Source organism: Notothenia rossii (genome assembly GCF_949606895.1).
Source record: "Notothenia rossii genome assembly, chromosome: 5".
NCBI lineage: Eukaryota > Metazoa > Chordata > Actinopteri > Perciformes > Nototheniidae > Notothenia > Notothenia rossii.
Window position 1 is genome coordinate 26,313,987 of NC_136903.1, and position 14,486 is coordinate 26,328,472.

Below are 14,486 nucleotides of genomic sequence, written 5' to 3' on the forward strand. Positions count from 1 at the left end.
CATTCCTAGGTGAACTTAACATCTGTATGGAGTCAGATCAGTCTCAATATTAATAAATGCTCACAGAAGGATTCACAAATGTATTTTGCGTTTTATATATAAATGACTCTCCACAACAATATCTCTCAATGCACTCTCACAAATATTTATTGTTTTATATAAATGTACAAAAAATGGGCATTTAAACTGCTTTTTATTAATTAAAAGACGGCTATGAATTAATAATCAAATATGTTTCGTTTCTTTACTACTGGATGAAATTACAAAATGTACCCATCATTTTCCTCATGCTAGTATATAAAAGTATCAAACCGACCTAACCACCATTACAAAAATGTCCCCCCCACATTCATGATGCTTCCTATGCCCATGAAGACACTTTACAGCAAATACAACAGCACAGTTTGTGCAGAATATCAGTATGAGAAAACGACACCCTCTGTCCTTAGAGCCTCACATCGTACAAGGAAAAACTTCCGGAGAAAACCCCACAGTTTAAAGGGATCAGGGAGAGCAACAGAGGAGGGGATCCCCTCTCCCAGATCAACATCTGCCTTTATATAAAGGTTGTTTATCAAGTAAAGTCATACAATGTTTTGTTTTTTCAAAAACTTTACAACCCTGAAAAATGTGTTCCAAATCTATTAATTTTCTATGATTATAATAATAATAATAATAATAATAGATTTAATTTGTTAGCGCTTTTACAGGTGCTCAAAGACGCTTTACAGATAATAGTGAAGAAAAAAGAAAAGAGAAGAAAGGAACAACAAATAAATATATAGTTAAAGTTAAAGTCAAATAATACAAAAACAATCACACATGAAAAGCCAGATTGAATAGGTGAGTTTTTTTAATCAAAATGTCATTATCAAATATATTTCTGACTAAATAAGGACCAATAAAATATTAGGTTTGGAAAAATATCCTGGTTATAACATTTAAAAAGTTTGACTTTGACTCAACAATCCTTTATGCTTTTTATGCACAACGTGGGATTAACTAACCCTCAAACTTAAAGGGGCCCTATTATGCAAATGTTCAGGTTTCATATTTGTATTTTGTTCCTCTTCTGTGACATGTTTACATGCTTTGATGTGAGGTATTTTTCTCATACTGCCTTTGCTGCAGCACCTCTTTTCAGCCTCTGTCTGAAGCCCAGTCTGCTCTGATTGGTTAGCTGTTCGGCTCTGTTGTGATTGGTTAACCCCTTAGAGATGTCCCGCCCCTTAGCCTATCATGTACAATGGGTTGTGGCGCTAGCCAATAGAAGCGCAAGTGTTACATACTGATGTCAAGTCCAATAGAAGTGTTTCAGTGTATGGGAGAGAAACTCCCTCTGCAGGGAACTTTGGGGATTTTAGCCTTTGCAAACCCTTTACATGCAGAACATTTAACATACAGTACAGGAAGGGGAAATCACCAAAAACCATAATACGGACCATTTAATACTATTTTTGTTTTTGAGTTTGGCTGGGGTTGCTGTAACGTAAACTTCCCCAAATCTGGACAGCGCCACTAATGTTTCAATGAGCTCTGCTAGCATCCAGAGCTGGCTTTAACATGTCTTTTATAACATATCAAAACATAGTGTTGGATATTATTGCATTCAGACAACCAAGTAGAAATTCTGCATGGGGCGAGTCAACACAGTGGGACGCCCAGCCAGTCCTTTCAGATGTGATAAGCTTCCTCGTGTTCACGTATCTCTTGCTGCTTCACAGACAGTTAACATAAATGCTCTGATGATCCCATAATAGTTCCAATAATGTGTCAAAAACTAAAGCAAAAGCAACAAACTGCTCAAAATCTTTAAAACAGATGAAGCCCAGACAGGATTTTGTCTAATGCTGGGAATGACTAAGAAACACTATTAAAATTGTTCAATACCTACATCAAATACAAATAAAAAAATGTTATTCATATCATTTGTTTTGAGATATATATTTGGCCTTCCATTTTGCAAAATGTTCAGCAAATGTAAATGATATGCATTTTCAAATGGTTGTGAAATGGCACGGTTGAATTTTATACAGTTTGATGACTCCATTATCGCACAAAGAGCTAAGAAAAACGCCTCGTAAATCTCCTGTAACTGCCTCTTAGTTGTACATCCTGCCGACTTTTGCTCCTAATTCAGCCATAAAATGCATATTTTATGTCTTTACAGTTCACCAAGGAGGCATATTACCAAGGCTTTGGGTGTGTCACACCATTAATGTGGATCTATACAAAGCTGAGTGCACAGTTGTTTTGGTCAAGGTTTCTGCTGGCTCAGCAGACAGTTTCAAAGACAGTTTCTAGTTTTGCTTTAATAGGGCAGAAAATCGTTATGCACATTTTTATTTGTTTTTTTTAATCATATTAGATCTTCTGGATCAAATTAAAGTTATTGTTATGGCCGACAGGGGCACCAAACATTTCCATTAGGAGAAAAGCGCTTGTTGACATTTGGGGATTATAAAGTTGGCCAACACTATCACTGGAAATGTACCAGTAGTGTAGGTTTATTGGCTTATTTTGACAATGAGATTGCATGAGACCAGAGCATATTTGGAGGTGGTCTGGGCAACATATGGGCACATTTTGGCAGACTGGCGTCCTCTTCCATTTATTTGCATATAGAGTAGGTTAATAGAATAGATTAAGTGGTCAAGTATGTGGAGACGCATGTGAATGTCAGGTTTAAACAGGGTCAATCTTCTTCCGCTGCAGCTTTCCAACTCACAGAAAATAAGAAGAGGCTATAGATCTCCAGTAAAGTATTGTGTCATAATGTCAAGAGCATCACTGTCCCTGGCTTTTTTAGAGGATCTTCTGTAATATTACTTTCATGGAAAAGCGTACTTTGGTGTACAGATCATTGAATTATACATCCCCAACGTTTGTTCTTAAAACAATGAAAGATTTATAGGCATAGGTGATGAATTATACATCTATGGTGGGAATGACTGGGAAGGGGAGAGCAGTGGTATGGATTGAGAGAAACACCCTCTGAATAATAAATATGAGCTGGAAAGGCCTGACATAGCAGGGACAGAAGTGTTATTAGACGCGTTAGCTGGACCCCTGATGTTTTTTTGTTTTTCTCCCTCGCTGGTTTCACTGTATCTGTTTTTGTGTCTGAAATGTTGTTGCAGCAGGGACTTGTTTGTCTGTGCAGGCTGCCCCTAAATGTCACCAAACAAGTCCTGGAGAAATAATGTTATGCTGTCTGCCGTGTCAGCTCTCTATGCTTGCGAGTTCTGTCCATGGTAACCCTGCAGCATATGAATAGCAGACAACATGGTGCTGGTCTTACCTAAGATCATTAAAGTTTTATCAGGGTTCATGTTGCACATGGTCAGTATTGCCTTCATGTGTTGAGTCATTTCCAAGTAATATCTGAATTTAATAGGAAATACAAAATAGGCAGATATTTCTGAGAATTGCAGCATACCAATTTCAATGGAAACACTGACTACATTTTTGTTGTTGTTTATTAATTTATTGAGAATGGTTAAAGACTTCAGTAAGTTAGTGATGCAATAGCTCTGAAATAGTCTAACCAGGTCTTTGAAAGAAAGTTTGTCTATATTGCCGGGTTTCCTCTTTCTACCTATATGTGAGGAATTTACTTGGGTTTATTTGTTGCTAAGTGTGTTTGTATTTTTTTAGCCATGCTAGCAGCACTGGTGGCTCTAGGGATGGTAGCCTACTGTAACATTGTTTGTTTGTCCAACACTGAAAGATCTTAACTTATTGGTAAAGTGCTATTTTACAAATGGGGGGGAAGATTTTTTTTTTTAAATATTGAAGTTAAATGCATCAACTTGGTGCATGTTGAGAGCAAAATAAATTTATGGATACATCTCTCTAGTATTTACGTGTCACAAGAACGCGGATGTCTTCAGAAATCTTTAGATGATGCAGAATTAAGTGTTGAACAGTGTCGTGTAAAGTAAAAATGCTCCGTCAACTACATAAAAGTAAGAACACCTGTCGTCGGTGAAACGTCCCTCCTTACAGCAGAACGTCTCTCATTATGTTATAATGTCTTTTAACGGACGTTATATAATCATATGCACGGGCCGCTAGTGTCTGTTGATCTCCAGATTAACAGCAGCATGAGAATAACCTGCCGAAAGTGCCGATGCTCCATGGCGGAGGCTCCACTAGAAATTGCCGGAGTTGTGTCAAATTATGCACCCCCGTCATGAAATGCACCCCTTGTCAACGCACATTTCTAAATGACAGCGTTTACACCTTAAAACGATGTTTCAAACGAAAAGTAAACGTTCAGGGTTTTTATTAATGGTCATTTTCAGACTGTGAGTTGTTTAGTTGTAGCTCATACATTCTTGATTATTCTGGTTTAACTTTTCGCTCCGTATTTGATGGTATGGGATTAATAGAAACCTCTTTTTTTTGGGGGGTGGGGGGCATTTTATGACAGGCCTGGCCATCACAATACCCCCCCCCCCCTTGCTATCTTACAAAAAATAAAAATGTCACATTCATGAAACTTGCTCCATTTATTGGTACCAGTCCTAGAATCATACCCTGAAAAATGCTTGAGGGTGGGATTAATAGAAACCTCTTTTTTTGGGGGGGGGGTGCATTTTATGACAGGCCTGCCCATCACAATATGCCCCCCCTCGCTATCTTACAAAATAAAAGTGTCACATTCATGAAACTTTCTCCATTTATTGGTTCCTGTCCTAGAACCATACCCTGAAAAATGCTTGAGGGTGGGATTAATAGAAACCTCTTTTGGGGGTGGGGTGCATTTTACTACAGGCCTGGTTGCCACGATATGCACCCCCTGTTTGTGTGCTCTTGCTTAAGACAACACATCCCTGTACATAGCTTTTAATTAGACACTAAAAGATCAGTGTAAACACAGTCAGACGTGATAAATAACATCCGAGTACCGCAAAATTTAGACAAGTTATTTGCAGCACCCTGTGGTACGTTCAATTTAGCTGACTAACCTTTGACAGCATACATCATCACAATGCACCCCAAGGGAGTATTTTAATACTTTCTTCCATTACAGAGCATGTATTATGTCTCATTGATGTAGGTATTAAGGAGTTTAGATTACTTATCCCCTGGTTGCTGAGAGTTGAGAAAATACAAACTGAACATGCAAGTCATGTTAGGGGACATTTAATCCATCATCAAGTTACAGAGACTACATAAAGGTCTTTTTTACTGAACACTTAATAATTCCCTATGCTAACAATAGTTGCATTGGTTGAAATGACAGTGGACAGTTAATGATGGTTCCTTCGGGGCATTATGTGCATCCAGGGCACAAGTACGGTTGGTCCACTGGAGGCCTTTGTACGCATTGGTGGTGGTACCACCGCTGACAAATGTCACAGCAAATCTGAGAAAACAATAAATACTTGTTATGTAAGGTATGCATTATGGGATTTTTTTATGATAATAGAATATCTCTAATGTATTTCCCACTAACATTCTAACCATTCCTTCAATTATCAAAATCTTTCAAAAACATAAATGTTGTGTTATGAGAAAGAAATACATTTTCAACAAAAATGTATGGAAAAACAAGCAAAACATTAATCCTTTATCAGTTAATGCTGAAGATGCCAAATATAGTAGCAATTACCAACGCAATTGTTATGTTGATAAAGTCTAGAAACATGTTTCTGCTCATTTTCTTTACTTGTAATGTGCAATAGGAAATTACCCAATGTTCTTCATCCTGCTCCTCCATCCCACAGTAAAAGCAAAGCCTGCTTAGATCATCTGTTGAAACAACAAGTAATCAATATCTTCAGATAAACCACATTGCAGATTTGGGGTCAAGGTGATTCATTCCAATTTTTGACTAAAAGGTCAATTATATAATGACACATTTGTTGTGGTCTTTTATTATTTTGTGTGAAGAAAAGGCAAAACACACACAAACACATAGATTTTCTAAATTATTAAATCTGAGCACAGAGGAACCATCTGCTCCTTCTTTCACACTCTCCTTACCCTCTGTTGAATGGGAACCTGCACAATGTCATTACAAAACATCCAAAAACTTCTTTCGCACTGTACACATCAATTTAATTTTGGTTCTCATGGTTCTTTTGTTGTTCATCACATGTATTAGCTTTACAGCTTTGATTATAATAAGATCAAGGTAAAAATTAACTGAGGATATCAGTTAAAAGTAATACACACCAATGAGCACATTGAAAGGAGGAAGATGGAGAAATCTCACATCTTAAATAAACCGCAGAATTGAAAGGGTGTGTTAGAGTGTGACGTGTGTAACCTATATGAAATTGCAGTTCAAGATGCCTGCCTGCGATGCTTCATATGTTATCTGTATAGTTTGGAATTAAGATACACAATATACTGTAGTGACTGTTTACCCTAATCTCTACTTAAGCCACTTTGTTGCTTTTAAAACCCTGATAATGTCCCTGGTCAATATTAACCCAACAGTACCAATGGTCCAAGCAGTGATACAGTACAACAATTTGCATGGCACATTATTAATATACTAGGTTATTGATGCATACTTATGAGATACAATTAATAAAAGTAACTACATGAAGTCATTGACAATGTTGAGAAAAAAGGTAACAAACCAGATTCTCTGAGGAGAGAAGTAGCAATGTCCAGCCTCAGCTCGTGCACTGCCTTCTGTGAGGTTTCAAACTCAATTGCCTCCCCCAGTAAAATCTTCTCTGCAAACTGAAGAGAACTCTGATTAGTATATGGACTGCATGGTCTATGATTTTACCCTCAAATGGAATACAGACAAATGACCCAACAGATTTAAAGAAATGACATGTTGTATATGTGTAGTTTGACACAATTCAATACATCTTTGATCAAGATGTATAAAAGCAAGTCAAGATATTCAGTCTAATTGCTACTGAATTTGAGTTTGAGAGTAATGTTTGGGTAAATGCATTTCACACACATTTTTAGGCCAGGACACAACAGGATGTGCTGTCTTGTTGGCGATTATGGGGGAGGGTGCTGTCCACCTTGACACCTTGCAGCCTTTCATGCTCATAAAGGCTCTACAGTATGTAGATAGTACATGTGTCAAGATGCAGCACATCATTGTCAAAAAACTCATACAACACCAGAACTAGTACACTGTATCAAATGTACCTTGTAGACTGTAGGCACACCCTCATTTTGCCTTTCCCTTCTCCGAGTGGATCCAAGAAGAGGGTTTTCTTCTCATGGGGGTACATTACCTTTTATTATTCACATGGAAACACAACATGCATTAGGCAGGAACCATACACTAGGCAGGTACGATGTAGGGTATTGTTTAGATGTTATCAATAATAAGTGACAGCATGTATGTGTGGCCCGGTTATCTTGCAAATCACTAATTATATATGGTGTATACAGCACTATAGATACAGATTGGAGCTTAAAATATGCTCCTATTCTCACCACCAACATCCAGTGATGGTTCTCGTTCACAATTCCCACGATGACTGTGTGTGCCATTGGATAAACCTGAGAGTAGTTGCAAAAGTATTACATTCCTGTTGAAAAACACACATTTGCAACATTTACAAATGCAAAGTCATTCCAATCATGTACATACCCGGATTCTTCCAAATTTGTGTTGCCAGATGGCGGTCATAGCGTAGCTGTCAATAACAGCTGCTTGACCGTCATTGCACTGGTTAAATCTTCTTACAATGAGTGTAAGGTAGGCATTGATCACCTATGAGAAAAATGATCACAATGTATTAAAACGAGGCATGTTTACTGTAATACTATCAACTACATTGTTGTAACATCACTGAATTTCCTGTTATGATTTAAGTCAATAAAACTGTAATACAATGTTTTGTGACTCATTAAAACAAATATTGCCCATTAGGGAACGGAATTATATAAAATATAAAAATATAAATTATAATGTGACAAAGCAATACCTCATTCTCCAGCTCCTTGTTTGGACCAGTGTTTGTGATGTCCCAAAAAAAAAGTTTGTATGGCCCTATTTTTGAAAGGTGGACGTGTACATCCTTCCGAGCCTCCTGCACATCTGAAAAAAATACATTAATGCACCAACCATGATATAGTTAAAGAATTAGTTCATGTTTCATAATTACTATTCAAATGTAACAAATCAATATCAAAACACCTACATTTGTCAGTTAGAGTGACAGTATCTATTGGAGCAGATGAGGCTGGCGCTGATGGAGCAGCAGGTGAGACTGATGGAGCAGCAGGTGGGGCTGATGGAGCAGCAGGTGGGACTGATGGAGCAGCAGGTGAGACTGATGGAGCAGCAGGTGGGACTGATGGAGCAGCAGGTGAGGCTGATGGAGCAGCAGGTGAGACTGATGGAGCAGCAGGTGGGACTGATGGAGCAGCAGGTGAGACTGATGGAGCAGCAGGTGGGACTGATGGAGCAGCAGGTGGGGCTGATGGAGCAGCAGGTGAGACTGATGGAGCAGCAGGTGGGACTGATGGAGCAACAGGTGGGGCTGATGGAGCAGCAGGTGGGACTGATGGAGCAGCAGGTGGGGCTGATGGAGCAGCAGGTGGGGCTGATGGAGCAGCAGGTGGGGCTGATGGAGCAGCAGGTGAGATTGAATGGAGCAGCAGGTGGGGCTGATGGAGCAGCAGGTGGGGCTGATGGAGCAGCAGGTGGGACTGATGGAGCAGCAGGTGAGGCTGATGGAGCAGCAGGTGAGACTGATGGAGCAGCAGGTGAGATTGAATGGAGCAGCAGGTGGGGCTGATGGAGCAGCAGGTGAGGCTGATGGAGCAGCAGGTGAGACTGATGGAGCAGCAGGTGAGATTGAATGGAGCAGCAGGTGGGGCTGATGGAGCAACAGGTGGGGCTGATGGAGCAGCAGGTGGGACTGATGGAGCAGCAGGTGGGGCTGATGGAGCAGCAGGTGGGGCTGATGGAGCAGCAGGTGGGGCTGATGGAGCAGCAGGTGAGATTGAATGGAGCAGCAGGTGGGGCTGATGGAGCAGCAGGTGGGGCTGATGGAGCAGCAGGTGGGACTGATGGAGCAGCAGGTGAGACTGATGGAGCAGCAGGTGGGGCTGACGCTGATGGAGCCTCCATGTAGGCTGGTGATGTGGAGGGTGCTGCTGTTGCTGTTTTTTTAATTTGGTGAGGGATTCGGGGCAGCTGTGCTTTGGATATTTTCAAGTGATCCACATTGATTTTTTTTTTTACTTTACCATCCTCCGATAGCAGATCAGCACTTTTCCCCACTAGTGCTGTAATTTGGAAAGGGCCAAGGAAGTTTGCCTCAAGCTTGCCACCTTTTCTCTGTTGGCTCTGCACATTCTGTCGCCACACCTGGTCACCTACTCTGAAGTGGCATTTAGGAATGCCCTTTGTCAAGCGCTCCCTGGTGCTTTTTTCCTGCTTGGAAATATTGCCATGGAGAATGTCCTTGATTTCCTCAAGGTTTTTAACGCCCTGGGAAACCTTTTCCTCAGCCACAACATCCTCAACACTGCTGTCTACCTGTGAATAAATGTTTTGATATTCCTTCAGTAAATGTTTTCAACATTAACTTGATATACCTTAAGTTATATTGAGACGTGTTTACCAACCATGAAGTTTTCTGGCACCTCGGTTGGATACCGAGCCTCTCGGCCAAACATCAAAAAGTATGGTGAGAACTTAGTTGTCATCTGCTTTTTTGTTCTCAAGCCAAACATGACTACATCTAGGTACTCATCCCAGTCTTCTGGTTTGTCTGCCACCAGCTTCCTGAGAGCTCTAAAAAAAACTAACTGAATTTGTACTGATAATAGTACTGATAATAGGCATTATATATACTGTATATATATATATATATATGGTCCAACTGGCATTTGCCTCACCTTTGTATGGTGCCGTTCATCCTCTACCAGCCAATTAGTTTGAGGGTGATAGGGCGAACAGAGACTTCTCTGAATCCCCATCTTGGCACATACATTTTTGTTGATCTGTAAATATAAAGAACATTGTATAACGTTTTATATAGATGAAAACACAACTACAATATTTTTGCAAAAAATGTTTAAACCATTTTCAAAATTACCGCATTGACAAACTCTCTTCCTTGGTCAGTCAGGATTCTTTTTGGCACCTCAAACTGATGGAAAAACTTCACAATGCATTCTGTCACCTCAGTTGCTGTTTTGGTTTTCAGAGGATATGCTTGCGGCCATTTTGTGAGGTAGTCTACCATAACGCAAATGTATACATTCCCACTATTGGTAGTTTTTAACCTGCCAATCAAGTCCATGCCAATGAGCTCACATGGATGTTCAACCTTGAAAAAACGGACAAATAATAATTATACATTTTATTCTGGATATAATGTTTGTGAGCATGTTGTGAAGGGAAAATAATTCTGTTCAAATCAATCAGAGCTTTCTTCCTTTCTACATTATCTGCTGAGATGGATGTGATATATGTGAGGTAAATGTGTTTTGTGATACAACAACAGACATTGATTTTGAGAATGTGGTAAAAAATATTACCTTTATTGGGGTATATTCCACCTCCTGTTTTATAGGATGAGCAGCTGCCTGGCACACTGCACATTCTGACACCTGTTCAAAACACATACACAGGTTAACTATCTGAATACCTTTTTCTGTCAGTTCACACAGGACCAGACCAAATAGAACAGGTTCTTACATTTCTGTAATTTAAGGAAATAATACATAAACTTAAATGCAAGTAGGCAGGGTATTTAACTTTATCTGCGATAAGCTGAAGCTATAAAAAGTGAACAGCTTGCTTATCAGCAGTTGCAGTGCTTACCCATTTATGTATGTCAGAAGACATCCCAGGCCAAAATAATCTTTTCGACATGGCGTCTCTGGTCCTGTGTTGGCCTGTATGAGCACCTGTGGCGCTATCGTGGAAATCTAGAAAGATCGCGTTTGCCTCCTCCGCGCCTCTGACCACTTTGGTCTTGGTGGCCTTACCCTTCATGTAATACAGAGCTCCATCTTTAACATAAATTGTAATATTCGTTGACATCAAATAAATGACAGTTATACAATCCGCATATTGACTTACAAAAGTTTGTGGGGTGTCTGTGAATAGGCTACTTAAACAATCAATCAAAAACTCACCATCCAGGACATAAGTGGAAGCCTTTCTTCTTATTTCATTTTTACATGTCTTTGTGCTGTCTAGCGGATACTAGCCTTTGCGCTTGTAATCGACAATGGTTTGGTACAAATTGTTATCCATTTTACCAGAGCAAGCTTCACGATGTAATTGTCGGCTGTACCACAAATTGGTTTTCGCGCCGTCACGACTGTGGGACGCGGGAACGAGTGGGGTGCAAGTTGCTTGTGTTGGTAATGCGCAAAATTAATCCAGTAGACAGACATGTGCGCATATATAAGAGAATTACCAGCATTACATTCTTTCTTGATCTGGGCTATAATAAGGGGAGACTGCAAGGTTTCTTATATTAAACTTTGCCTATAAAAATCTAATAAATCTTCAAAATGAATGTTTATTTTATGTGTGATAATGTACACCATTTTAGTATGGATAATATGTCACTTTATTTCATTCAACATGTATTCATTTCATTTCATTTCAAACCTTTATTTATCCAGGTGTATCCCATTGAGATCATTGATCTCTTTTTCAAGGGAGACCTGCTCAAGTAGGTTACACATGAAACATAAAAAAAATAAACAGAACAACAAAAGGACATCTTACAGCATCATTACAGGGATTACAATTTACATAACTATCCACATGAACAGGTACCAACAGCTTCCGATTGAGTAGCATCCAACCGAGCTTTAAAAACATTTAGTGGCACCAGATTGCTCAGTTTCCATTTCAATTGCAGACTGTTCCAAGACAGTGGACATCTAAATGCTATCTTCACTAAGATAGTCCTAGCAGCTGGCACATTTAATAAAACTCCAGCATGCGATCTCAGGCATGGCCCGTTGGCATGGCCAGGCCTGTCATAAAATGCACCCCCCCCCCCCAAAAAAAGAGGTTTCTATTAATCCCACCCTCAAGCATTTTTCAGGGTATGGTTCTAGGACTGGTACCAATAAATGGAGCAAGTTTCATGAATGTGACACTTTTATTTTGTAAGATAGCGAGGGGGGGGATATTGTGATGGCCAGGCCTGTCATAAAAAGCCCCCCCCCCCCCCCCCCGCCAAAAAAAAGAGGTTTCTATTAATCCCACCCTCAAACATCTTTCAGGGTATGGTTCTAGGACTGGTACCAATAAATGGAGCAAGTTTGATGTATGTGACACTTTTATTATGTAAGATAGCAAGGGGTGCATAGCGTGGCAAAAATATGCTGACAAAGACAATGTAACATAAACATATATTTTGATTATTAGATGACTATGTAAAATTAAACAATACATTTTAAAGCACGTTTATACAGACAGGACGTAACAATAATAATAAAAAGAAAGATACAAAAAAAAAAAAACTGGAAAGGAAGTGACGAATGAATTTCGACACCACTACAGTAAAATACGGAGCGAAAAGTTAAACCAGAATAATCAAGACTATATGAGCTACCACTAAACAACTCACAGTCTGAAAATGACCATTAATAAAAACCCTGAACGTTTACTTTTCGTTTTAGAACGTGTCATTTAGAAATGCGCGTTCCCGTGACAAGGGGTGCATTTCATGACGGGGGTGCATAATTTGACACCATGACACAACACCGGGATTTGCGTTTTTACCCCCTTAATGTCTGACCAATGGTTGAACAGCATTTCCGTGCATACTCGCATATGTGGAACGGTCAGAGCATATAGCATATATATATACACACACACACAAACTAATTTTGCAGACCCTATCCCTCCGTAGTCTTTCAAGTAGGAGGAGAAATGCCAGCGTTCTCCTCCGGTTTACAGGCATTGTGTAAATGATATAGGCTAGGCCTATATAATTATGATGAATGCATTTTTTTTACCACTAAAATACAGCAACACATATTTGATTCATGTCGTTTATAAATGGGATATTACAATTATTATTAACTTTGTCTTTACAAAGTAGCCTGTCCAGGAAATATGTCCAAATCAACAAAAACTGCGAGCCGGCAGGCAAGACGCTCCGCTTCTGAAATGCTTCTGAAACGCACCCGGTAGGGTACGCCGGAGGGGGCCGGACCAAAACCGCGGCGCAGCCGTAATGCGCCGCAGACGGACCTGGTGGAATCTAGGGGTCACGCTCAATGCGTGAGTGTTGGCAGCCCTGCATTTAGGTTCAAATTAAATGTAGATGATCCGTTAATTTGCGCCAACATCAAATGAACATCTCTGTCCAATCCTTTGGTTTATGACATCCCCATCAGCCCCAGCTGTTTTAGCTTGCCAATACAGAAAATAAGGGTTAACACAGTAACCGTTACACCTGATACACATCAGCATTTTAGTATATGTATGTAGTTATCAAGTGTTGATCGTGTTACGAGTGTTTCACCTCCTTATAAGATCACTCTGGAGCCTGTGGGGCTTAGAAGCCCTAGCTAACCCATACAAAAAAATCTAAATAAATGTCCTTCATTCACAACGATCCAACGGAAAGAAACAATGGCCTCCAGTAAGATTTCTGTTTACAACCAGAACGATTTGTGAACACAGCCAGTAGAAAGCCCCAGCAGTGTAACACAAGTCAAAACTTCCCTGATTACTGATGCAGCTTGAATGTGTCCAACTGCCACTCACACATGCACCGCCAGAGTAATTGCTATAAAAGCAACAAGCCAGCCAGAGTGTGTGTGTGTGTGTGCGCGCGCGCGTGCGTGCGTGCGTGTGTGTGTGTGTGTGTGTGTGTGTGATACAATCAGAAACTTGATTGTGTGATGAGCCAAGGTCGTTGTAAAAGAACAATGCGTAGGTAATCATAGGCCAGCGGGAGAGAGTCTGCAGGCATCGATTGTCATACTCTGTGATTATTGAAGCCAAAAGTCTGGCAAATCTTTTTTTAATACTCATACTACTCATATATGTGTATTACACACACACACACACACACACACACACACACACACACACACGCACGCACGCACGCACGCACGCACGCACGCACGCACGCACGCACACACACACACACACACACACACACACACACACACACACACACACACACACACACACACACACACACACACACACACACACACACACACACACACACACACACACACACACACAACCACCACACATGCGCCTGATCAAGGATTTGACTTAGTGATTTAAAGTTGAGGTAGGCACTTTATTTCTGCCGTCATTAGGGAAAAATCCATTATAACCTTTCAGCATATTGTAATTCATGTGATACCCCTGTGGCTGTTCCCTGAAAAGACACAATAGAAGCCATCATTTTAAAATACAGCATTCAGCATTAAGCTTTTGCATCACCCCTCTATGTTCTAATCCCATCCCAAGAAAATAGCATGGACAAATGCAACTCATACTTTAACCTGTAGAATATTCTGTTAGTACTAGTCAT

General features: G+C 40.1%; 1 protein-coding gene across 2 annotated transcripts; it reads right to left on the minus strand.

Annotated features, from left to right (window-relative positions):
* Positions 1 to 7,686: 7,686 nt before the first annotated feature.
* LOC307039877 (uncharacterized protein) lies at positions 7,687 to 11,288 on the minus strand. 2 transcript variants are annotated; one of them, XM_079682307.1, is made up of 8 exons: positions 11,095 to 11,288; positions 10,778 to 10,968; positions 10,492 to 10,563; positions 10,047 to 10,280; positions 9,847 to 9,951; positions 8,139 to 9,484; positions 7,923 to 8,035; positions 7,687 to 7,708 (listed from the first exon to the last, which is right to left on the minus strand). In XM_079682307.1, exons 2-6 carry the CDS (start codon positions 10,949 to 10,951, stop codon positions 8,144 to 8,146), a joined length of 1,926 nt encoding a protein of 641 aa, XP_079538433.1. In that variant the 5' UTR covers positions 10,952 to 10,968; positions 11,095 to 11,288; the 3' UTR covers positions 7,687 to 7,708; positions 7,923 to 8,035; positions 8,139 to 8,143. The 2 variants fall into 2 exon arrangements, with proteins under 2 accessions (XP_079538433.1, XP_079538434.1); XM_079682308.1 differs by lacking the exons at positions 10,492 to 10,563; positions 10,778 to 10,968; positions 11,095 to 11,288 and adding an exon at positions 9,574 to 9,742 and having other exon boundaries at positions 10,047 to 10,186.
* Between the last annotated feature and the right edge of the window lie 3,198 nt (positions 11,289 to 14,486).